This window comes from Capra hircus, chromosome 9 (assembly GCF_001704415.2).
Source record: "Capra hircus breed San Clemente chromosome 9, ASM170441v1, whole genome shotgun sequence".
In the NCBI taxonomy this organism is placed as follows: Eukaryota; Metazoa; Chordata; class Mammalia; order Artiodactyla; family Bovidae; genus Capra; species Capra hircus.
Window position 1 is genome coordinate 19,159,456 of NC_030816.1, and position 26,759 is coordinate 19,186,214.

General features: G+C 43.1%; 1 protein-coding gene across 8 annotated transcripts in view; it reads left to right on the forward strand.

Moving 5' to 3' along the window:
• FAM184A (family with sequence similarity 184 member A) overlaps positions 1,995 to 26,759 on the forward strand; it is a 161,991-nt gene continuing 137,226 nt past the window's right edge. For 6 of the 8 annotated variants that reach the window (XR_001918521.1, XM_018053008.1, XM_018053010.1 and 3 more), the window contains exon 1: positions 1,995 to 2,623. Coding sequence is in view for 7 of the 8 variants with exons in the window: in XM_018053008.1 (XP_017908497.1) it covers positions 2,465 to 2,623 (159 nt within the window). In the remaining variant the exon portion in view is untranslated. The remainder of the gene's footprint in view (positions 2,624 to 26,759) is intronic. The other 2 variants (XM_013966404.2, XM_013966405.2) reach the window with 1 other exon arrangement.

The window sequence follows — 26,759 nt, forward strand, 5'->3', positions numbered from 1 at the left end:
AGGCACAAGCTGGAATCAAGATTGCCGGGAGAAATATCAATAAGCTCAGATATGCAGATGACACCACCCTTATGGCAGAAAGTGAAGAAGAACTAAAGAGCCTCTTGATGAAAGTGAAAGAGGAGAGTGAAAAAGTTGGCTTAAAGCTCAACATTCAGAAAACTAAGATCATGGCATCCAGTCCCATGACTTCATGGCAAATAGAAGGGGTAACAGTGGAAACAGTGTCAGACTTTATTTTTTTGGCTCCAAAATCACTCAGATGGTGATTGCAGCCATGAAATTAAAAGACACTTACTCCTTGGAAGGAACATTATGACCAACTTAGACAACATATTAAAAAGCAGAGACATTACTTTGCCAACAAATGTCTGTCTAGTTAAGGCTATGGTTTTTCCAGTGGTCATGTATGGATGTGAGAGCTGGACTATAAAGAAAGCTGAGCGCCAAAGAATTGATGCTTTTTTTTACTGTGGTGTTGGATAAGACTTTTGAGTCCTTTGGACTGCAAGGAGATCCAAGCAGTCCATCCTAAAGGAGATCAATCCTGCGTGTTCATTGAAAGCCTGATATTGAAGCTGAAATTCCAATACTTTGGCTACCTGATGCGAAGAACTGACTCATTGGAAAAGACCCTGATACTGGGGAAGATTGAAGGCAGGAAGAGAAGGTGACGACAGAGGATGAGATGGCTGAATGGCATCACCGACTTGATGGACATGAGTTTGGGTAAACTCCGGGAGTTGGTGATGGAAAAGGGAGGCCTGGCTTGCTGCAGCCCATGGGATTGCAAAGAGTCGGACATGACTGAGCGACTGAACTGAACTGAGCAACAAAGACTAAGTTGCATACTAAAGAGAAATTACATGTTATAACAGGAGGTGATTCAGTCTGGCAAAACTGCATGAGAATAGATTTTTTTCAATAGGTAGAATTACGTATTTTAAAAATTTGTGTTAAGAATGCCCTAAAACGACTGATTTACTTCAACACAGAACATACTTAAAAATTTTTTTTTGATCTGCAGGAGTAGAGATGTTAGGAGATAATTAGTAGGAAATCGTATATTTAGTGGGCTTCCCTGGTGGCTTAGTGGTAAAGAATCCGCCTGCCAACGCAGGAGAGGTGGGTTCTATCCCTGGGTTCCAAAGATCCCCTGGAGAAGGAAATGGCAACCTACTCCAGTATTCTTGCTTGGGAAATCCCATGGACAGACGAGAATTACAGTCCATAGGGTCGCAAAAAAGTCCATCAGGACTGCGTGATTAAACGACAACACATTTGGTAAGGTGAAACGCACAAGTAAGGAACACTTTGGCCCAGCCTCAAGTCCTTAAGGAGCTGACCTTGCTCCAGCTTTTGTTTTTCTCTTTACTTGCAGCCAAGTAGATTTCATATATAATTGTCTGGAGCTCCATTAGACTGGGGAAGAGTAGTGATGCAATGCTATACCAATTGACGAGGTGTGTCCTCTCCACTCATAGACATTAGGTGTTGAATGAAGCCCAGTGCCTCGCACGTAGTAGGTCAGCCTAGGACACTGTAACAATCACATTGGTGTGAATTCGGAAGCACAGGTCTGGGTCGGGGGTACTGGATTTCCTAAGACTTCATCATGCACGTCTCTGGTGCTGAGGCCACGGTTGGGAGCGACCTGGATGTGAGTTTGCCGCTCTTCTTGGGGAAGAGCCACTTGGGCCCAGGGCACGCGATGATGCACGTGGAAAGGCTGGGTAAGTCTGCACGCGTTCGGCATACCGAAGGTCACCACGGCCCCGTCTTCGGCCCGCGCGGCACAGGGCACCTACCTCCAGTCGGCGGCAGCTGGGGCGGGGTGGAGATCGGCCCCAGCTTCGGGGGAAACCCTGGCTGCGGGCCCGGCGAAAGGCGCCCGCACCTGCTGCGGGGCTGCGGGGCCCGCGGCGGCGCGGGGCGGAGCTTGGCTGCGGGGAAATGACGTCGCCGCCCCGCGCGCTCCGCGGGCCGCGCGCCCTGGTAACGGCGGCTCCGCGGCTCCCGCGGCCTCCTCCTTGTCCCCGCCTCCCCCCGCAGCAGCCCGCCCTGGCCCCTCCTCCCTCCGCAAGCCCCGCGGCGGCCGTCTCGCTGGGTCCGGGTCCCGGTGGGAGCGGAAGCTGCGGGGCCACGCTGCCCGCGTCGCTCCCGCCTGGCGCGAGCCGAAGAGCAGGCGAGAGCGGATCGGGCCCCGCCGGGCCGCCTCCGGACCCGGGCATCTGCCCCGCGCCCGAGTCGCCCGCGGCTTCGGGCCGGCGGGGCCGCCCCCGTCCCTGGACGGCGGTGACCCGGAGATCGCGCGCGGGTGGGTGCGGGCGGCCGCGGCCGGCAGGCGCGGCCGGGTGTCGGGTCCGGAAGCGGCCGCCCGGGCTCCTGCGTCCCAGTAGCCGCGGCTCGGCGGGCCGCCCCCCGAGTGCGGGCACCCGCGCCCCGGCCGGGGTCTGCCGGGAAGATGGCGACCCCGGGCATGAGCTGGCAGCAGCACTATTACGGCGGCTCGGCGGCCAAATTCGTCCCCTCGCCGGCCGCCGGGCAGCAGGCGGGGCACTGCATGGACTACAGCCAGGACCTGCACCTGAAAATGAGCAAGAAGATCGCCCAGCTCACCAAGGTATGGGCGCGGCCGCGGGTGGGCAAGGCGGAGACCCGGTGCGCGCAGCGCGGGGCCCACCTGCCTGCCTGGGAGGCTGCGCGCCCCGCGCCTGGGGCTAGTTGTAAGGGGGCTGTTCTGGAAACCACGGCCAGAGACTTAGCTCCTAGAACCGTTCAAACTTCGGTGCAATGCCGGTGATGTTAATGTAAGCTAAACTAAACCCGACGGCACGGGTGGGTTTCTGGGGCTTTGCACCCTGCTATCCTGGGATAAGCCAGCACGGAACAAATTAGGATCTCCTTCTTTAACTGCAGAATGAGAAACCACTTTACTTTTGCTCTCGTGCCTGTGCCAAGGCTCCACGAGGCTTTACACTACTGTACTGTATGAAGCACAGTACCGTATTTACCCAACATGACCTCGAGTCTTCGAAATTCGTCAGGATCTTTTATTGGTTACGTCCTTAAGGGGGGAACAAACCTGAGCGATGTAGGAGGGGAAAACATACCTTGCGTGTTGTTTTCGGGATTTAATGAGTCATGCCTTATACCGATAGAAAGTCAAAGCTTTTTAGATGCATCATGTGTCTGCATTGAGTTAAATGGTTCAGTTTATCAGAAGATAGTTTTCAAAAAGCAAATACGCCGGGTAGATTTGGCCAATTATAGTTTAGGGTCGTCCTTGGCTGGTGAGTTTTTTCCTAGTTGAGTAAAGGTTGATAATGAAAAACGTTGGTTTCTGTGGAGCAGAAGCAATTTAGATTAATTACGTTGCTCTGTTTAGATCTCATGGTAAGTTTTGCAGTGTCCATCAGGTGAGAAGTGATCCCTATCCGTGGTTTCTGGAAGCTAGTAGAAGTGATGGACCTCAGTTTAGTGTTTAAGCGGAGTTGGCTAACCACTTGTTAGGAGCGTTGATATGTGAAGAGAGGCGGGCATGGTGGGGTTTGCTGCTAGAAAATCTCTAAAGTCTGATTCAACTCCAAAATTCTCATTATATAATTCCATTACTAGGTGGCACTTTTGAGAGGGTGAAGTAAGACAGAGTTGAAAGAGAGGGAAGGAAGGAAATGGAAGTTAAAATGGATGACAATAAGGTAAAAATATTTTGGTGAAGAAATGTGATAGAAAGTAGAAAGAAAAATAATGGAAAGGACTAAAGCATGAGAGATCAAATGGAGGAGCAGAGGGAAAGGTTCAACTGCCTGATCGAAAAACTCACCCGTGAAAAGAGCAAGGCAGCAGCTGGGCAAGTTTTGTTTGTTGGTGTTTGGTTTTTGTTTTATGTCAGCACCATTTCAGAGGTTGCTGTGTGTCCAGTTTTGACTGTTTTCTCTTGTAACTGAAGGTTCCCAGATTCAGAAAAGGAAACGCCCAGGAAGGAAAAAGTAGTATTCCATCAGGGCATTTACACATTTGGGAGCTAAAAGCTAGGCTTCCTGAAATCATGTTTGGTCTTTAGAATACTTCCGGTCCAGATACATACATACTTATTTATTCCGATTTTCTTATTGTGTGTGCAAAACAGCCATTATTTTTATTTTAGATTGTAACTGTCTGGGGCCCTGCTGTAAGTCATAGAAACATTCAGGAAGTTGGTAGTGGAACTGTGTACAGTTTAACAAAAGAAGTTTCTTTTCTCTCTAGCAAACTACTTTTCTTTTTACTTAGGCTTTTTAAATTTCCTGTTCTTTTATCAGGGAAAAAAAAAAATCACAACTGTGAAAGGTGGGAGTATTAATAGAAGTTCTTTGCACTCCCCACCTCGGATCTAACAAAGCAGGAGGCTGCCGGCTGCCGGTGTCCACAGCACTGCTTGAGTGCTACACCTGATCTTTCCTGAACCTTACAGGGACTCTCTGATTTAGTGTTTACAGTTACAGTCTCTAATCACTCAGGCCACCCTCTCTGCTCAGGGCCTCAGACATTTAATCTCTTCTGCTAGAGTTTCTCAACCTTGGCACTGCTGACACTTTAGCCTGAATGATTCCTTGCTGGGAGTGGGCAGGGCTGTACTGTGTATTATACAGGATGATACCATCCCTGGTGCTCCCCAGTAGGTGTAGTCCCCCCACATGTACACACAATAGCGGCAATGAACTTGTCTCCAAGCATTGCCAAATGTTCCTGGGGGAGAGGTGAAATATCCCACCTGGGTCTCTTCACCTCTATTTCTAAAACAAGGCAGGAGAATAAAGCAGCCTGATTATAGGACTCTTTCAGTCAACACCCTTCAGTTTCTGAAACATACACTTAAGACCTGTTGCCTTTATGTACCAGTGTGGAAACTGTCAGTATTATAGTCAAATACACTTACTGTGGGCTTCCCTGGTGGCTCAGATGGTAAAGAATTGGCCTGCAATGCAGGAGACCCAGGTTCAATCCCTAGGTTGGGAAGATCCCCTGGAGAAGAGAATGGCAACCTATTCCAGTATTCTTGCCTAGAGAATTCCATGGAAAGAGGAGCCCAAATCCTATGACTGTGGGTTTCCCTGATAACTCAGTTGGTAAAGAATCCGCTTGCAATGAGATCCCTGGTCGGGAAGATTCCCTGAAGAAGGAAATGGCAACCCACTCCAGTATTCTTGCCTGGAGAATCCCATGGACGGAGGAGCTTGGTGGGCTACAGTCCATGGAGTCACAAAGAGTTGGACACAACTGAGCAACTTCACTTTCTTTCTTTCACACTTACTGTAAATTCCATAAGAATGATGAGTAATGTATCAACTTTTACTAAACTGGGAAAAAGCTCACCAGAAAAGGATGATCCTAAACTACAGTTGGCCAAATCCTTGGTTGTATTTGCTCTTTGAAAACTTATAGATTGAGCCATTTAACTAAATGCAGATACATAATTCATCTAAAAAGCCTTGTTTGACATTTTGTCAGGATAAGGAATGACTCATTAAATCCCCAAAATGGCATGCAAGATATGTTTTACCTTCCTATCAAATACAGAAATTTTATTTGTTTCTGCTATAAGTTTACTAAGAAAATCACATCAGTAGAGGTATATGTTAATAGAACTATGGTTGACCTGACAATAGCTTATATTTCAGAATTAGAAATTATGAAGATAACCATTAAAATAGGGTTTTATTTCTTTTGGAAATGAGTCAACAGAACTTACCTCTTCAGCCTTGTTGTTAGCATGGCTTGGGAATCTGACATACTGTCTTGAGTTGAAACGCCTATTCTACCATTTACTAGTAGTATTACCTTGCGCAAGTCATTAACTTCTGGGCTTTAGTTTTTTAATCTTTAGAAGAGAGATGATGATACTGTAACTAAGATAGTAGGCCCTTAATTCAGGCTGTCACTGAAAAGACAAATATATCAGTAAACAAAGTATTAGTAAAATACTGGCTAATATACTTTTAAAATGCTATTTCTTTTAAAAATAAATCATCCTGCATTAATGGCATTGTGTGATACTATATTTCTTTGTGGGTTTTCTGCTAAACTCTTTAAATGTATATAGTAATTTTTCTAGTATTTGAATATCAGAGCTTAAAATATTCACATTTGCTCTCTGTTTTTGTAGTACAGTGTTAAAAATACAATATGCATTTTTCAGAGATTTGGCTGACAACAAAAGAAGGATGAAAGTAATCTACATTATAACATTACACATAATAACATACATTTAACTAAAAAGTCTCTAAACACATCTGAACAGAATTTGTACAGATTCTGTTTTCTAAGAACCTAACCTCACCATCATATGGAAAGAGCACAGCAGTTCTTTAAGCATCTTTTAGGTAAGGGCGCTTCACTAAGTGTTAGAGATACATCAGGGAACAAGACAGTCTCTGCTTTTTAAAGTGAGTCTATTGTATTTTGGTTGCTCATGCCACATTTTAAAAAGTACTGTTAGATTCCCGAGTCCTGTTGTGGCAGATTTCTGGAATTGTTGATGACTGAGCCATCTCAAGATAGAGAAGCTGGATGGGCTGAGTTACGTTTTATAAAATCACATTTTGGTACTTCTCTGTTCTCCCCCTTGTTGACTCTTTTAGTGCTTTCGGTTGAAAAGCAGGGCTTGTGGGATGAAATTCTAAAATGGTTTATTTTTGTCATTCACTGTCCTTTTCAGTTTACTCGTGAGGCTGTCATGCCCTCTGCACATGGATAAACTTGACTTTTCTGGTTGCTTTGAGATAATGCAAATTGTCCTCCGGTAACTAAGTCACAAAAATCTCAATTTAATCATTAAAATGTCTGCTGCTGCTAAGTCGCTTCAGTCGTGTCTGACTCTGTGCGACCCTACAGACAGCAGTCCACCAGGCTTCCCTTTCCCTGGGATTCTCCAGGCAAGAACACTGGAGCGGGTTGCCATGTCCTTCTCCAATGCATGAAAGTGAAAAGTGAAAGTGAAGTCGCTCAGTCGTGTCCGACCCTCAGCGACCCCATGGACTGCAGCCCACCAGGCTCCTCCGTCCATGGGATTCTCCAGGGAAGAGTACTGGAGTGGGGTGCCATTGCCTTCTAGTGCCAACAAATTAAAGCCCCAGACTGAACCTGAATTAAAGATGAAGCTTCTCCCCCATGCCCACTTCCTAGCTCTGCCCATTGCAAGGGGGAAGACAATAATCGAGGATTTTTTTTCCTTCTGACTGGGCTTTTCTGTTTCTCCTTGTCTTGCCAGTCCTGGTTTCTCATCCCTCCCAGGTTGGACAGGGAAGAAGGGAAGAGAGGAAACAAGAGCAGCGACTAAGCCACTCACGCTTGATTAGTGCCTGGTGATTTAACGTCAGTGCTGTTGTAGACTTGGCGGGTGTTGAAAGTTCTTTCTTTCGCCTGTGGATCCCCTGCCTCCCATGCCAGCTGCTCGCCTCCCGTTGTTTGACAGTGAGAATCCAGCTATATTCTGGCTGTTTTTTTATGTCCTCCTCAGCTTCTTGGATCTGGCAGGACCATCATGTTCATTTTGCTGAGATCTGTTCAAGCTCTAGGTCACCCCCTGGGTTGGACCCAGATGACATCACCCCAGCTTGCCCTCTCTCTGTCTCATAGGACCCACACTGGTCCACAGGCAGCACTCATTGTTTGTCCAGAGGGACTCTGGAAGTGATCCCGATTCAGCTGTCTCTCTTTTGCTCTCATGTGCCTCTTCATCCGGCTTCTTACCCTTTAGAATTTCCAGGGATGAATCGGGTGCCACTTAAGTATGTTCAAAGTGCTTGAGACACATATCAAGCTCTTCAAGTAGTCCCATCAGAGCCTTTTCCTCTAGGCTTCAGGTGAGAGGCAGACATCCGTCTCCTCCCCTCTCCGCAAGTGCAGGCAAGGGCACTTGTTCCTGTCCCTAGCTCCCCTGGAGGAACTCTTCTCCCGCCCCCACCCTTACTCCCCGTGAAGCTTCTCTCACTAGTGTTGAGGGTAGGAGGGAGCACATCTCAACCCTTTAGACCGCCTCCTTTGGAAATATTGAGAATGTTCTGGCACCTGCCTCGGAATGTCAGTTGTCTGTGGTTCTCAGCAGAAACTTCCCTTTTAATATCCTGTCATTTGCTGCCCATCCAACACTTTTTTGGTTGATTGCACTTTTGATGCAGTTTAGTTCAGTTATCAGTTACAGACCTCCTAATATAAGGTTGGGTATAAGGTTCCAAAGAGCAGGAATAGTTACTTTGTGTTTTCTGTGCTCAGCATCAAATCCTTCTTAAAAGTCTTCTTTTAATACTCAACTTATGTCTCTCCTCCTAAGAACTGCCCTGAGCAACCTGGACCTTCTTAGGTTTGCCTTGCTCTGAATTACTCTTAACATTTATTTTCCTTACTTCTCATTTGATACCTAATAATACAAATTTGCAAATAGTTTATTTTTGTTTCTCTTATTTAACTGTAAGTTCCTCAGCTGTAGAGACTGTTTATCTCATGTAACCTTAATATGAATCCTTTGCACATAGTATGAAAGCTTAATAAATATTCACTGAAGATAGTGATGTGCCAAGCAATGTTGCTATATAGTAGGGAAAGTCAGTAAATATTTTTGAGTTGTATCTACTCCTCTTGTGGATTAATGCTAGATCATTTCAGCGGAGTTAAAATTTCTCTTAACTATTTAAATATTTATTTGGCTTCCCCTTAAACTGCTTCTAAAAGCTATATAATTTATATTATTTTTGATGCAAGAATAAAAATGTAAAGCATGCTATCTAAAATATAAATATTTATCATTTCAAAAGCATGGATCGATACATAAAATTCTTAGCAAATATGGAAAAACAGTCTTTTGATCATTTAATACTAACTCTGCTTTTACTATATTCCCAACCTAAATATGTGCATATAATACCCAAACCAGTAAAATTTTCAAACAATTCTGTTTTCTCTGTTAAATACTGATTTCTCACTAGTTTGTCTGTTTGAATTACCTTAGATCGTGTTTCATAATAGTCTTTGGTTTGGATTATGACTTGGATCGTTTCAGCTTCATTTCAGTTGCTCAGGCATGTCTGACTCTTTGCGACCCCGTGGACTGCAGCACGCCAGGCCTCCCTGTCCATCACCACCTCCCGGAGCTTGCTCAAACTCATGTGGATCAAGGCAGTCATACCATCAACCATCTCATCCTTTGTCTCCCCCTCCTCCTCCTGCCTGCAGTCTTTTCCAGCATCAGGGTCGTTTCCAATGAATCAGTTCTTCACATCAGGTGGCCAAAGCATTGGAGCTTCAGCTTCAGTATCAGTCCTTCCAATGAATATTTAGGACTGATTTCCTTTAGGATGGACTGGTTTCATCCCGTTGCACTTGAAAGGACTCACAAGAGTCTTCTCCAACACCACAGTTCTGAAGCGTTAATTCTTCAGCGCTCAGCTTTATGTTCCAACTCTCACATCCACACATGACTACTGGAAAAACCATAGCTTTGACTAGATGGACCTTTGTTGGCAAAGTCATGTCTCTGCTTTTTAATATGCTGTCTAGGTTGGTCATAGCTTTACTTCCAGGGAGCAAGCGTCCTTTAATTTCATGGCTGCATTTATCATATGCAGTGATTTTGGAGCCCAAGAAGATAAAGTCTGTCACTGTTTCCATTGTTTCTCCATCTATTTGCCATGAAGTGATGGGACCAGATGCCATGATCTTAGTTTTTTGAATGTTGTATTTTAAGCCAGCTTTTTCGCTTTCCTCTTTCCCCTTCATCAAAGTCTCTTTAGTTCTTCTTCACTTTCTGCCATAAGGGTGGTGTCATCTGTATATCTGATGTTATTGGTATTTCTTCCAGCATCTTGATTCCAGCTTATGCTTCATCTACCCTGGCATTGCGCATGATCAGCTCGGTACATGCCAAATGGAGCATCTTTTTTTCCCCTCCTTTGTTACATTGCGGCTTTGCCATTCTTCTATGCATTAGCTTAGATGTAATCTTTTAGTCATAGCACAGTGGTTTGAATTAATTTTCTGTACTGTACTAGTGGGCACAAAAGCATGATATGCCATTAATATTAATCAATTGTCTAAAAACTTATAAAGGGACGGCCTTTAGAGTTAAAATGTTTTTCTTCTATAGAAGAAACCATAGATTCTTACCAGACTAACCCTCCCATTTTATAGATATGGAAGTTGAGGGCCTCAAGTCATTTGAAGATTGTACAGGTTGTTATAGGTAGATCTTGGACTGGAACCCAGGTCCCTGGAATGGTCTAGGAGATGGGCAGCCGTACTCGCAGGGCTCCTATTATTGTGTACGCCTTCCTTCTACCTGATATCACCCGCTCAGTTCCTCAGAAGCCACGGAACTGTTTTCCCCCACTTTGGAACCAGGTTTTGCTTACCGTTTGAATCACTGCCCTGGTGAGAGTGAAGCCAATGAGCCTCTCCCGTTCAGTGCACAATTTCTGGACCTATGGGTTGTACAGCTTGTAAACATGGCTTCGGTAAATTTGGAACAGCTATTTTACTTTTTTTGTATTCTCAGATAAATGTCATAATATTTTCATGTTTTATTAACAGCTTTAGTCATTCCAGACTTAAAAGCTTCTTTAATTATGTTGATTTAGATACTGTCATGCTTGGTGTCAAAGTTACCACTATGTTGTTAATGTAAATATGTATCCTTTGACTGCTTGCTTGCTTAACGGGATTGTTGCCTATGGTCCCATTTCTGAGGGCAGTAAGTTGAAAGTTTTCCAGTTTTTCTCTCCCACCCCCACCTGTTTTGTTTACGAAAATCTTTTGCTGTCTTCTAATTTCCAACCCCTTAAAAAGTAGTATGAAGGATAAGAGTTCGGCAAATGTGGCTAAAACAATTTATTTTAATTAATAAGTAATTTCTTATTGTTGTTCAGTCAGTCGTGTCTGACTCTTTGTGACCCCGTGGACTGTAGCACACCAGGCTTCCCTGTTCTTCACTGTCTCCCAGAGTTTGCTCAGACTCATGTCCATTGAGTACATGATGCTATTTAACCATCTCATCCTCTGTCGTCTCCTTCTCCTCCTGCCCTCAACCTTTCCCCGCCTCAGGGTGTTTCCAATGAGTCGGCTCTTCTTATCAGGTGGCCAGAGTATTGGAGCTGCAGCTTCAGCATCAGTCCTTCCAATGAATATTCAGGACTGATTTCCTTTAGGATGGACCGGTTGGATCTCCTTGCAGTCCAGGGGACTCTCAGAAGTCTTCTCCAACACCACAGTTTGAAAGCATCCATTCTTCAGCACTCAGCCTTCTTTATGGTCCAACTCTCATATCCATACATGACCACTGGAAAAACCACAGCCTTGACTAGACAGACCTTTGTTGACAAAGTGATATCTCTGCTTTTTAATATGATGTCTAGATTTGTCATAGCTTTTCTTCCAAGGAGTAAGCGTCTTTTAATTTCATGGCTGCAGTCACCATCTGCAGTGTTTTTGGAGCCCCCCCAAATGAAGTCTGTCACTGTTTCCCCATCTGTTTGCCATGAAGTGATGGGACCAGATGCCATGGTCTTAGTTTTCTGAATGTTGAGCTTTAAGCCAACTTTTTCACTCTCCTCTTTCACTTTCATCAAGAGGCTTTTTAGTTCCTCTTCACTTTCTGCCAAAAGGGTGGTGTCATCTGCATATCTGAGCTTATTGATATTTCTCCCAGCAATCTTGATTCCGGCTTGTGCTTCTTCCAGCCAGCGTTTCTCATGATGTACTCTGCATAGAAGTTAAATAAGCAGGGTGACAATATACCGCCTTGACTCACTCCTTTCCCAACTTTGAGTCAGTCCATTATTCCATGTCCAGTTCTGTTACTTCTTGACCTGCATACAGGTTTCTCAGGAGGCAGGTAAGATGGTCTGTTATTCCCATCTCTTTAAGAATTTTCCACAGTTTGTTGTGATCCACACAGTCAAAGACTTAAGTGTAGTCAGTGAAGCAGAAGTAGATGTTTTTCTGGAACTCTCTTGCTTTTTCCATGATCCATCGGATGTTGGCAATTTGGTCTCTGGGTCCTCTGCCTTTTCTGAATCCAGCTTGTACATCTGGAATTTCTTGGTTCACATACTGTTGAAAACTAGCTTGAAGGATTTTGAGCATTACCTTGCTAGCAGGTGAAATGAGTACAATTGTGTGGTAGTTTGAACATTTTTTGGCATTGTCCTTCTTTGGGATTGGAATGAAAACTGACCTTTTCGAGTCCTGTGGCCTCTGTTGACTTCTTCAAATGTGCTGCCATGTTGAGTGCAGCATTTTAACATCATCTTCTTTTAAGATTTGAAATGGTTAAACTGGAATTCCATCACCTCCACTAGCTTTGTTCGTAGTGATGCTTTCTAAGGCCCACTTGACTTCACATTCCCAGATGGCTGGCTCTAGGTGAGTGACCGTATGATCATGGTTGTCTGGATCATTAGGAACTTTTTGTACAGTTCTTCTGTGTATTCTTGCCACCACTTCTTAATCTCTTCTATTTCTGTTAGATCCTTGCTGTTTCTGTCCTTTATTGTGCCCATCTTTGCATAAAATGTTCCCTTGGAACCTTTGATTTTTTGGAAGAGATGTCTAGTCTTTCCCATTCTGTTGCTTTTTCTCTATTTCTTTGCACTGTTCACTGAAGACTTTCTTCTCTCTCCCTGCTATTCTCTGGAACTCTGCATTCAGTTGGGTATATCTTTCCCTTTCTCCTTTGCCTTTGGCTTCTCTTCTTTTCTCAGCTATTTGTAAAGAATCCTCAGACAAACACTTTGCCTTCTTGAATTTCTTTTTCTTGGGGATGGTTTTGGTCACCACCTCCTGTACAGTGTTACAAATCTCCATCCATAGTTCTTCAGGCATTCTGTCTACCAGATCTAATCCCTTGAATCTATTCATCACTTCCACTGTATAATCATAAGGGATTTGATTTAGGTCATACCTGAATGGCCTAGTGGTTTTCCCTACTTTCTTCAGTATGAGCCTGAATTTTGCAGTAAAGAGCTGATGGTCTGAGCCACAGTCAGCTCCCAGTCTTATTTTTGCTGACTGTATAGAGGTTCTCCATCTTCAGCTGCAGAGAATATAATCAGTCTGATTTCAGTGTTGACCATCTGGTCATGCCCATGTGTAGAGTCATCTCTTGTGTTGTTGGAGGAGCGTATTTGATATGACCAGTGCATTCTCTTCGCAAAACTGTTTTGTCCTGCTTCATTTTATAGTCCAAGGCTAAGCTTGCCTGTTACTCCAGGTATCTCTTGACTTCCTACTTTTGCATTTCAACCCCCTATGATGAAAAGGACATCTTTTTTTTTTTTTTTTTGGTATTAATTCTAGAAGGTCTTGTAGGTCTTCATAGAATTGTTCAACTTTAGCTTCTTTGGCATCAGTGGTCGGAGGCATAGACTTGATTACTGGGATGTTGAATGATTTGCCTTGGAGACAAACCGAGATCATTCTGTCATTTTTAAGATTGCCCCCAGGTAGTGCATTTCAGACTATCTTGTTGACTATGAGGGCTACTCTCTTTCTTCTAAGGAAATTTTGCCCACAGTAGTAGATATGATAATTAAATTTACCTATTCTGGTCCATTTTAATTCCCTGATTCCTAAAATGTTGATGTTCATGCTTGCCATCTCCTGTTTGACCACACCCAGTTTATCATGATTCATGGACCTAACATTCCAGGTTCCTATGCAATATTGTTTTTTACAGCATTGGACTTTAGTTTCACCACCAGGCACATCCACAATCGGGCATCCTTTCCGCTTTGGCTCAGCCTCTTCATTCTTTCTGGAGCTATTTCTCTGCTTTCCTAGTAGCATATTGGACACCTACTGACCTGAAAGACCGTCTTTCAGTGTCATATCTTTTTGCCTTTTCATACTGTTCATGGGGTTCTCAAGGCAAGAATACTGAAGTGGTTTGTGATTCCCTTCTCCAGTGGACCACTTTTTGTGAGGCCCTGACTAGCAGGGACATGCCCTTCAACTGCTCCACGTAGCTGTAGGACATGCCCGACGCCCTGGTTGTCCCACTGCTGGTCCTCTTGAGTGTGTGAACCTTCACCAGCCACTGGGTGTCAGTCAGCATGTCACCTGGGGGCCTGGGCAAAGGCCCTGCTGGAGTTGTTGGCTGGAGCTGATCGATGATGACTGATGGCTAGGAGCGGAGGGCTCCTGGCCTCCCTGATGCCGCCAGCCACCCCAGGCCAATCTGCCACCCAGGAGCTTCGAGGAGCGAGGAGATGAGAATGGAGTAGCCTGGATCTCTGTAAAGCCAGTTAACTTCCAGATGACAATAGGAAGTGATAGAGGTGGGGTGAAGTGGTAAAATACTGTGGTTACTCTGCCCCTTCAGTTTATCTTATAAGATTAAAAATCCTTTTTATCTGTAAGCAATTAAACTTGAGTATTATGCTGTGAAAATGGGGTTGATGTGAAAAATAGAAATTCTTAATGCCATACTTGGTTTTTCACCAGCGGAAGTTTCTATCCTTTAGGCTACTTTTGAATGAAAAGAGCAATAGATCTACTGGAATTGGTGTCCCCTAGTCCTTTTGAGGAGAAATTAGAGAAAATTGCTAACTGAATTCACTTTTTTTTTCATTTTGTAAATAAAAACAATTTTATAAATGTGTGGAGGAAATACTGCTTTTGGGTATGGTGTGAGCCATAGTTTTTTTTTGCCTTTTTAAGATTGACCTCATAGCTTAATGATCCTTTAAAATATTTTGGAAAGTAGTGTCTGCCTGCCAATCAATTAATATGTAAAAATCAGTTTGGAAACAGTGATCTTTGCAGGTTGAGGGTCACCAGTTATAGTCAGTATCTGGTATACTTAATATTTGAGACCAGAGCAAAAGTTTTAGAAAACAGACCTTTTATTTTTAGCTTTCTATTAAATTACAACAGTGTAGTTTAATTACAGACAATACAGAGTATTTCATTTGTAGGCCTCATACTTATTTGATTGATGATTACATCTTTGTTTCTTACAAAACTTTAACAAGAATGTAGTAAAAGTAGTGAAGTTGAATATGTACAAAATTTTTGTCCTGTATCTTTTACTACTGTCATTTGAGATATCAGGGGAGGCTCAAACTACCAAAGGACCTTTGTGTGTGTGTACTCAGTCATGTCCATTGCAGCCTCATGGACTGTAGTCTACCAGGCTCCTCTGTCCATGGGATTTCCCAGGCAAGAATACTGGAGTGGGTTACCATTTCCTCCTCCAGGGAAAGGACCAATAGTGGTGGAAAAACAAGACTTAGTGATTAAACATAACACTCGGGATTTGGATAATAGATTCAGCTACTAACACCTTATTTATTATAAGGGAGATAGTATTTTAATGACTTAAAAATTACTAGTCTGTATTTCTTTACATGTACATCTCTGTTTTGAGGTTTCAGAAGCTTTGAAAACAAAGTTTGTTCTTAAAGTACAATATAAAATGTAGTCACTCAGTCATGTCCAACTCTTTGAGACCCCATGGACAGTAGCCTGCCAGGCTACTCCATCCATGGGATTTTCCAGGCAAGAGTACTGGAGTGGGTTGCCGTTTCCTTCTCCAAGGGATCTTCCCAGCTCAGGGATTGAACCCAGGTCTCCTGCATTGTGGGCAGATTCGACTATCTGAGCCACAAGGGAAGCTTGTAAGTGAAAGTCACTTGGTTGTGTCTGACTCTATGGGACCCTATGGACTATACAGTCCATGGAATTCCCCAGACTACAATATTTGGAGTGGGTAGCCTTTCCCTTCTCCAGGGGATATTCCCAACCCAGGGATTGAACCCAGGTCTCCTGCATTGCAGGCGGATTCTTTATCAGCTGAGTCACAAGGGAATCCCAAAACAAGGTTGAAGATCACAGAGGGAAATTAGGTGCTAGTCATTCAGTCGTGTCCGACTCTTTGCCACCCCACTCTATAGCCAACCAGGCTCCTCTGTCCATGGGGGATTCTCCAGGTGAGAATACTGGAGTGGGTTGCCACGCCCTCCTCCAGGGGATCTTCCCAACCCAGTGATCGAACCCAGGTCTCCCGCATTGCAGGCAGATTCTATACTGACTGAGCCACCAGGGAAACCCTAAGTTCAGTTTATTTCAGTTCAGTCGCTCAGACGTGTCCGACTCTTTGTGACCCCATGAATCACAGCACGCCAGGCCTCCCTGTCCATCACCAAATCCCGGAGTTCACTCAGACTCACGTCCATCGAGTCTGTGATGCCATCCAGCCATCTCATCCTCTGTCATCACCTTCTCTTCCTGCCCCCAATCCCTCCCAGCATCAGAGTCTTTTCCAATGAGTCAACTCTTCGCTTGAGGTGTCCAAAGTACTGGAGTTTCAGCTTTAGCATCATTCCTTCCAAAGAAATCCCAGAGCTGATCTCCTTCAGAATGGACTGCTTGGATCTCCTTGCAGTCCAAGGGACTCTCAAGAGTCTTCTCCAGCACCACAGTTCAAAAGCATCAATTCTTCGGCACTCAGCCTTCTTCACAGTCCAACTCTCACATCCATACATGACCACTGGAAAAACCATAGCCTTGACTAGACGGGCTTTAGTCGGCAAAGTAATGTCTCTGCTTTTGAATATACTATCTAGGTTGGTCATAATTTTCTTCCAAGGAATAAGCGTCTTTTAATTTCATGGTTGCAGTCACCATCTGCAGTGATTTTGGAGCCCTAAAAAATAAAGTCTGACACTGTTTCTACTGTTTCCCCATCTATTTCCCATGAAGTGATGGGACCAGATGCCCTGATCTTCGTTTTCTGAATATTGAGCTTTAAGCCAACTTTTTAACTCTCCTCTTTCACTTTCATCAAGAGGCTTTTTAGCTTCTCTTCACTTTCTGCCATAAGGGTGGTGTCATCTGCATATCTGAGGTGATTGATATTTCTCCCGGCAATCTTGATTCCAGCTTGTGTTTCTTCCAGTCCAGCGTTTCTCATGATGTACTCTGCATATAAGTTAAATAAGCAGGCTGACAATATACAGCCTTGATGTACTCCTTTTCCTATTTGGAACCAGTCTGTTGTTCCATGTCCAGTTCTAACTGTTGCTTCCTGACCTGCATACAGGTTTCTCAAGAGGCAGGTTACGTGGCCTGGTATTCCCATCTCTTAAAGAATTTTCCACAGTTTCTTGTGATCCACGCAGTCAAAGGCTTTGGCATAGTCAATAAAGCAGAAATAGATGTTTTTCTGGAACTCTCTTCCTTTTTCCATGATCCAGTGGATGTTGGCAATTTGATCTCTGGTTCCTCTGCCTTTTCTAAAACCAGCTTTAACATCAGGGAGTTAACGTATTGCTGAAGTCTGGCTTGGAGAATTTTGAGCATAACTTTACTAGCATGTGAGATGAGTGCAATTGTGTGGTAGTTTGACCATTCTTTGTGATTGCCTTTCTTTGGGACTGGAATGAAAACTGACCTTTTCCAGTCCTGTGGCCACTGCTGAGTTTTCCAAATTTGCTGGCATATTGAGTGCAGCACTTTCATAGCATCATCTTTCAGGATTTGAAACAGCTCAACTGGAATTCCATCACCTCCACTAGCTTTGTTCGTAGTGATGCTTTCTAAGGCCCACTTGACTTCACATTCCAAGATGTCTGGCTCTAGATTAGTGATCACATCATCATGATTATCTGGGTCGTGAAGATCTTTTTTGTACAGTTCTTCTGTGTATTCTTGCCACCTCTTCTTAATATCTTCTGCTTCTGTTAGGTCCAGACCATTTCTGTCCTTTATCGAGCCCATCTTTGCATGAAATGTTCCCTTGGTATCTCTAATTTTCTTGAAGAGATCTCTAGTCTTTCCCATTCTCTTCTTTTCCTCTGTTTCTTTAAAGTACATTGCTAATATTTAAATTATCAGTAAAATTGCTAATTTCAGTAAAATATTAGGATAAATCCCAGTTCAAAATTGTTGAGAGAATTATTTTAGTTAACTAGAAGCTGCCATGGGGATTAGTCATTTTTTACCTTTCAAAATAATATGCTTACATTTAAATCATACCATTCATAAATTTTATGGAGTCTGTTTCCACTTCCAGATCCTTTTTGATAATCAGTACATTTATAGGAGATTAGGCCAGACCTATACTAATGCTATGCCAAATGCTTAAACTTTATTTCTGAATAAATTCTGTTACTTTCTTTTTTATTTGCCATATCTCTCTTATAAAATGAAGTGCAAAGTTTGAATATTTACGTACTCTAGATATTGAGCTTTTTGGTTGGAAAGATTTATTTTATTCTGGTCAGTGTGTGTGTCTGTGTGTTCATAGGTATTTGCATTTTTCATCTCATTTTTCCTTAAGCACAGTTTTAACAGAATCTTAGGTCTTTCAGAAAACATTTCATAACCCAAACACTAAATAGTATTCTATTTTTATTCTTAGATCCTTCGTCTAGTGAAACACTGTGTAATTGAAGTACCGTATGTGTTTGTGTGTGTTTAACATAATGGCCTACTCAGAGCAGCAAAGGAAAATATGTTGTTGTTCAGTTGCTAAGTCGTGTCCGACTTTTTGGGACTCCACGTACTGCAGCATACTAGGCTTCTCTGTCCTTCACTCTCTCCCAGAGTTTGCACAAAGTCATGTCCATTGAGTCCGTGATGCTGTGTAACTGTCTCATCCTCCGTGGCCCCCTTCTCCTGCCCTCAGTCTTTCCCAGCATCAGGATCTTTTCCAGTCAGTCAGTTCTTTGAATCAGGTGGCTAAAGTATTGCAGGTTCAGCATCCATCCTTACAGTGAATATTCAGGGTTGATTTTCTTTAGGATTGACTGGGTTGATCATCTTGCAGTCCAAGGGACTCTCCAAGAGTCTTCTACAGCACCACCGATTGAAAGAATCAGTTCTTCAGAGCTCAGCCATCTTTATGGTCCAACTCTCACATCTGTACATGACTACTGGAAGAACCATAGCTTTGACTGGATGGACCTTTGTTGGCAAAGTGATGTCTTTGCTTTGTAATACACTGTTCAGGTTTGTCATTGCTTTCCTTTCAAGGAGCAAGTGTCTTTTAGTTTCATGGCTGCAGTCACCATCCGCAGTGATTATGAGCCAAGAAAATAAAATCTGTCCCTGCTTCCACTTTTTCCCCTTCTGCTTGCCATGAAGTGTTTGGACCGGATGCCATGATCTTAGTTTTTTGAATGTTTAGTTTTAAGCCAGCCTTTTCACTCTCCTCCTTCACCCTCATCAAGAGGCTCTTTAGATCTTCTTCACTTTCTGCCATTAGAGTGGTATCATCTGCCTATCAGAGAAGGCAATGGCACCCCACTCCAGTATTCTTACCTGGAAAATCCCATGGATGGAGGAGCCTGGTAGGCTGCAGTCCATGGGGTCTCGAAGAGTCGAACACGACTGAGCGACTTCACTTTCACTTTTCACTTATATGCATTGGAGAAGTAAATGGCAACCCACTCCAGTGTTCTTGCCTGGGTAATTCCAGGGACGGCAGCCTGCTGTGCTGCCGTCTATGGGGTTGCACAGAGTCAGACATGACTGAAGCGATTTAGCAGCAGTAGCAATATCTGCATATCTGAGGTGGTTGATATTTTTCCCGGAAATCTTGATTCTAGCTTGTGCTTCATCCAGCCTGGCATTTCTCATGATGTACTCTACATAGAAGTTAAATAAGCAGGGTGAAAATATAGAGCCTTTACATATTCTTATCCCTATTTGGAACCAATCAGTTGTTCCATGTAGGGTTCTAACTTTTGTTTCTTGACCCAAATGCAGTTTCTCAGGAGACAAGTAAGGTGGTCTGGTGTTCCCCTCTCTCTAAGAATTTTCCACATTTTGTGATCCACATAGTCACAGACTTTCATACAGTTGATGAAGCAGCAGCAGATATTTTTCTGGAATTCCCTTGTGTTCCTATAGTGCAATGAATGTTGGTAATTTGATCTCCGGTTTGTCTGCCTTTTCTAAACCCAGACAGTTCACATACTGCTGAAGCCTAGCTTGAAAGATTTTGAGCATAATCTTATTTAAATATGATTAAAGCGGAGTGTGCAGATCCATAAAGTTGGTAAACTTTTGTTGAATGTCTAGTCCATGAAAGATTCTATGCTGGGCACTATTAATACTGTCAATTTACAGGACTGTTTTTAGACTACATATTTTTCCTGTTTTTTCCCATGGAGTTTTGAGAAAATGTGACCAGAATAAAGTAGGTGAACATTTTAATCAAGAACTATAGTAATTTAACGATTCTAAATGTTTAATTACATGCAGCTTTTCCTGTTTGATTTGTTTTGGGTAGGATATATATATATCTGATTTTCTTAGATAAAAATTTAAGATAATTAATTTTAGATAAATACTTTAAAGAATAACATTGACACATTCTCTGGTTACAGATCTCTGTAGTGACCAGGGGTAAAGGGAATGAGGGAAATTTCAGTATTTTGAACCCAAGGAATTAATGGATATGTTTTGGGTTTCAGTCTCTCGTGGGTGGGCCAGAGACCCACACATTCCCAGAGCCACTGGCCTAGAGAGGCAGCCAGGTCCACCATATGAGTCAGACATGTGGTTCAGTGGCTTAGACCCCAGTTTGAATTTCTGCTTCACCTCTTAGTAGGCTGTGAGCCTTAGTAAGTGTTTTAACCTCTCAGAGCCTCAGTCTCCTCATTTGTAAAATAAGAATGACAAAGTCTATCTTCTAGAATTACTGTAAAGATGAAACAAGATGATTTGTGTAGGGGAATGCATGCTAAGTCGCTTCAGTCTTGTGTCCTCCTCTTTGTGACCCCATGGACTCTCACCCACCAGGCTCCTCTGTCCATGGGATTCTCCAGGCAAGAATACTGGAGTGGGTTGCCATGCCCTCCTCGAGGGGATCTTCCTGACCCAGGGATCAAAGCCTCATCGCTTATGTTTCCTGCATAGGCAGGCAGGTTCTTTACCACTAGCACAACCTGGGAATCCCCTTATATACAAGAGGGGGTCAATAAATATTAATCCCATTCCTCAGGCCCCTCCCCCTTGTCAGCCTCTGCTGACATTGTCTTTAACAAATATATTTTTGTCTATATTTTCTCCTCTGATGGAGATATATTCTACATTATTAGGGACCACAAGTATCAAAAGTACAGGTTGAACAGATAGTAAAATACAGTTGATTTTCATTATTTGAGGTAGCTGTGTTCTACCAAGTTGTGACGGGGAAATATAGGGTCATGTTTGTGACACCCTCTGATTACATTCTCAACAGGCCTTAAATACGTTACCTTGTTTTAGGGGTATTTCTTTCTGTTTAATGACACTTTAATTTAATACATATCATTGGTTCACTAACAGCAAGTGCACGGTAACTCATGCCCGAATGAAGCTTATCTAACACACCATCAGAGTTAGGTTTTGAGATCACATATAGATATTAGCAAGTCGGCAGAGTTGGGAATATGGAATCCATGAATAAGGAGGATCTACTGTATCTAAAAATGGATGCAGAACTTGCATCTGTTGTTTACTTAGCCCGCTCTGCTTTGGCAGATGTTGTCATGGGCCTGCGTGACTGTGACTCTTATTACGCCCTGAACACCCTCACATGAGTGTGAGTTTGACTTATTATTTCCCTAAATACCCTTCAGATGGGCGGGGTGGTAGGGGCAGGAATACTCATCTTTTGTGTGAGTTGCCAATCACCTGGCAGCCACCCTGCAATCATGAACATGGGCTAAAATTACAATCAGATTCTCTCCTTGTATGTAAGTTGTAATTTACATAATCTGAACTTGGATCTACCACTTAGTCGGAAGAAGAAATAATATGTAAAAATTATTTCATGGCATGAAGTAAGCCCTTTAAAAAATAAAATGTTGACTTATTTTAAGTAAAGCAAAGTCTTATTTTTTGTAGTCATCGTTTGCTTAAAATGTTTGCAGTTACAGTTACTTTCTTCCCAGCACAAACTGTCAGCGTGGGAGTTGGTTTTGTTAAAAGCCTTTGTCTAGGTACCTAAAGTTAACTAGAAATCTTTGACATCCTGAGACTGTAGCACATTTGGTTGGATGTTTCTGGATTAACTTCATGCACCACACAGAAAACTCCTAAACTGTTTAATCAAATATAGGCTGTCTTTGGCAGATAATTAGTCTTGCTGGTTTCTAGTCTGACCTATACCTTCCTTAAATGACTTAGGAAAATGTGCACTTTCAATGTTGTTTATTGTAAGGTGTGTTCAGGTGAACACACATCTTCTTGTCCCAGTCTCCTGGTGATAATCAGAAAATACTATTGAGAAAGGAGCCCAGATAAGACTACTCTGTGGTTATGAATGTATTAGCAAAGTTAATTGCTATAGAAAAAGTTCGAGTTTGACCTGAAGCCAAGCCTGTCCCTTTCTTACTGCATTTTAGGAGTCTGCATATCTTTAACCTTCACTCCTGAATCACCCTTGCTGTGTGTTTTCTCTCTTTCTGTTTCTGGATTGTGGAACAATGCTAAAGAAAAGTATGGGACTGCACCATGGTGAGATAATGCCGCCACTCCCCCAACTTCTAAGAGGTCTGGGTCCTTATCCCTGGAACCTGTGAATACATTACATTTGCCAGTATGGTTGTTATGGGTTTTGCAATGGAGCGATTATCCTTGATTTTGTGGATGGGGCCAGTATAATCACAAGGATTCTCCCAAGTGAGAAAGAGGCAGGAGGGTGACTGTCAGAGTGATGGTGTGAGACAGACTTGGCAGCCTTTGTTGGCTGTGGACATGGAAGGGAACCTCGAGCCAAGGGGTGCATGCGTGGCCTCTGAAAGTTAGAAGCAGCTAGAAAAGAAACACTCCCCAAGAGCCTCTTTTCAGACTTCTGACCTTCATAACTATAAGATTAATAAATTTGTTTTGCTTGAAGTCGCTGACTTTGTGATAAACTGGTACATTAGCAACAGGAAACCAGCGCATGGACTGACATGACTCTGCAGTATCGAGCGGCGGCGGTGTTTAGTTGCTAAGTTGTGACTGACTCTGTGACCCCATGGGCTGTAGCCTGCCAGGTTCCTCTGTCCATCAGATTTTCCAGGCGAGAATACTAGAGTGGCTTGCCATTTCCTTCTCCAGGGGATCTTCCTGATCCAGGGCTCGAACCCTTGTCAACAGCGTGGAACCAAGTGTTTTCTGATCCCTCAGTGTGGCTGCACTGTGTCTTGCTGCCGTCTCTGAATTGTCCACAGTTGTATCCTCTCCTGTTTCTATGTACATATTGGGCAGGTAAGCTGCTTTCTCTTTCACTAAGACTATCAGGACTATCAAGCTTAAGTTACTTGTCCACAAAGATTATGGGGTCTTTTATTCCTTGAGAGAGCTTTTCCTGGTCCCACCACCTCAGCTCTTATGTATGTGCTGTTTCTCTGTGTCGTAAACAGATCGCACTTGATGGGGACAGAGGAGAATCAGGGAAACTAATTGGGAGTCTGTTGTAATATAGTTGTGGTGGGAGTTGTGAGTGCCTGAGTTAGGCCACTGATGAGAGAGATAAAGAGGTGATTTGAGAAATCTCAAATCTGAGAGGCAGAAACATTTTGCAGATAAACTTGTCAAGATTTAGTGACATTTTATTATACGGAAGAAAGAGGATAACCAGTCTCGGTCCCATTCTAAGAACTCATATATTGTTTGAATGAATGAGCAACGACATAGATGTTGATGTCAACTGAGATTAATTACAGTGAGGACATCTATTGTTGTGTGACAAGTTCCCCCCAAATTTAGCGTCTGATACAACAAACATTATCTCATAGTTTCTGAGGCTCAGGAATCCAGGTGTCATTTAGCTGAGCGGTTCTGGCTCAGGGCTCCTCATGAGGTTGCAGTCAAGTTGAAGACTTGACCGGGTCTGCAGTCTCCATTCTTGAGTTGACTTGTGTGGCTCTAAGTGCAGGACTTCAGTGCTTTGCCAAGTGAGACTCTCTGTACCAAGTGATCTGAGGTGAGGGAGTTGGATTGGGCTTCCCTGGTGGCTCAGCGGTAAAGAATCTGCCTGCATTCGGGAGCTTCAGGGGATTTGGGTATAATCCCTGGATTGGGAAGATCCCCTGGAGGAGATCATGGCAACCCACCCCAGTGTTCTTGCCCGGAGAATCCCGTGAACAGAGGAGCCTGGTGGGCTACAGTTCATAAGGTCACAAAGAGTAGGACTTTGTGAAGCGACTTAGCACACACTGACACATATAGGTGATTATTAAAATCATGAGTGATTGGGGTCTTAGGCAGAATAGAAAACATTTGGAATAGCTATGGTGGGAAGGAGGAAAATCATACCTGACCAGATTCAAGTGAAAGAATCAGTGAGGTGTGTGGTTGTCCCAAGAGGAAATTAGATGTGATATTTGGTATCAGTTTGATGCTTTGCATCAGTCTGCTTTGCGTTTTCTGCCAAGAGCTGCCACCAGGTGGAGAGGACCATTGGTCACAAAATGTGGGAGATAAGGCATGTTATTAAAGGATTAATTCAGAGTGTGAGTTTTGCCTGAGAGATCGCAGAATTGGGGTTTAAGAGAATTAAAGAGCTTCAGTAGAGAGTAGTTCGGTTAATCTACCCTTTACTGTGTGTTGCATAGGGAGGGAAGTGAGGTGAGCATGGAGTTAAAAAAGGAAAACTGAAGGATTGAAAAGACCATCAGTGTGTAATGCAGATAATGCCCAGTGGTTGAGGGATAACACAAGAAGAGGGGGCCATATTAAGACTTCTGAGATGGAATAATTTATAATTTAGAACCAGGGCACAGTCTTGATAATGTTGATAGGGAAGTGAGCTTCTGAGAGTTAGGAATCCCAAAGAACTTTAAATCTGGTCTTTTGGATTCTACGTGCATTTTTGAAATCTTCGAAGATGATGGTGGAATTAGAACAGGAGGAGAATTTGTCAGTCCCATGCCTAAATTCTGAATGTGGGCAGTGACTTTCTGTGATAAGGTAGGTGGAGTGATAAAGCTAAATAACAGGATGAGTTATAAATCAAGAGGTAATTTTGTTGTTCAGTCACTAAGTCATGTCCTACTCTTTGCAACCCCATGGACTGCAGCACACCAGGCTCCCCTGTCCTCCAGTATCTCCTGGAGTTTGCTCAGACCCATGTCCATTGAGTCGGTAACGCTATCTGACCATCTCATCCTCTGCCGCCTCCTCTCCTTTGCCTTCAGCATTTCCCAGCATCAGGATCTTTTACAGTGAATGGCTCTTCACAGCAGGTGGCCAGAATATTAGAGCTTCAGCTTTAGCATCAGTCCTACCAAAGAATATTCAGGGTTAATTTCCTTTAGGACTGATTGATTTGATCTCCTTGCCGTCCAAGGGACTCTCAAGAGTCTTCTCCAGCACCACAGTTTGAAAGCATCCATTCTTCAGCACCCAGCCTTCTTTATGGTCCAGCTGTCACATCCATACATGAATACTAGAAAAATCATAGCTTTGACTGTGTGGACCTTTGTTGGCAAAATGATATCTCTGCTTTTTAATACACTGTCTAGGTTTGTCATAGCTTTTCTTTCAAGGAGCAAGCATCTTTTAATTTCATAGCTGCAGTACTGTCCACAGTGATTTTGGAGCCCAAGAAAATGAAATCTGTCATTTGGAGTGATTTGAAATGCTTAACAGTAAATACCACTTTTAAGCAGTCTTTACATGCTATTTTCTTATGATATTTAGTTCAGCTCTCACTGTACACTGTGAGATTGTATGAGGAAGTTGAGCATTAGAGAGGTTAACTGAGTTGCCTTGGGCCATGCTGCTGGAGGAGCTGGGATTTGAACCTTGGTTTTCTGACTCTGACATGCTGCCCTTTTTAGACAGCAGTATTAGGCTGCTAGGTGAATGCCCACATCAATTCTGGGTCCCATGATGTATTAGGCGTGACATAAAGCCTGGCTTCTGTTGGAAGAGAATCTGTGTCTGTGGCTGAGAGGGGTGGAAATAGTGTTCTGAGGATGTAGGGAATTAGGGGTGTGTGTGTGTGTGTGTTGTTTATTATTTAAATACCTGCTCAAAGATGGTAGAGAATACAGTAAGGGGGCAGGGGTTAGTAGAGAAGGGACCAAGGAATGAGGATGGATACTGGGCTTACAGCCTTTCTGCAGTCTTATGTCTAAACAAGGTGGAATATGGTCTTACAGTGCAGACTTATTATGCTTGCGTGTGTGTGTGTGTGTGTGTGTTTTAGTATCAGCTAGAAAATTAAAGATATTCAACAAATGTTAGGAGGCTAGAATTTTTAAGAAAAATGTTATGCTTTTAAGTGAATTATTTGATCAAATTGTCTTTTTAACTTATTACTTTATTTATACAAAATTTCTAGATAGTTTGCCATCCTAAAAATAGTGAATATGAATAACATCCATAAAAGTGTGTTTACTAAACATATGGAAATTTTTAGGTTATCATCTTTTTATTGATTGATACTTGATCCTAAACCTGAAAATGATGTTTTGTAACATCTGAATGTCCTTTCTTCATGGCAGACAGATGGGGAAACAGTGGACACAGTGGCTGACTTTATTTTTCTGGGCTCCAAAATCACTGCAGAAGGTGATCGCAGCCATGAAATTAAAAGATGCTTGCTCCTTGGAAGGAAAGTTATGACCAACCTAGATAGCATATTAAAAAGCAGAGACATTACTTTGCCAACAAAGGTCCATCTAGTCAAGGCTATGGTTTTTCCAGTAGTCATGTATGGATATGAGAGTTGGACTATAAAGAAAGCTGAGCGCCAAAGAATTGATGCTTTTGAACTGTGGTGTTGGCGAAGACTCTTG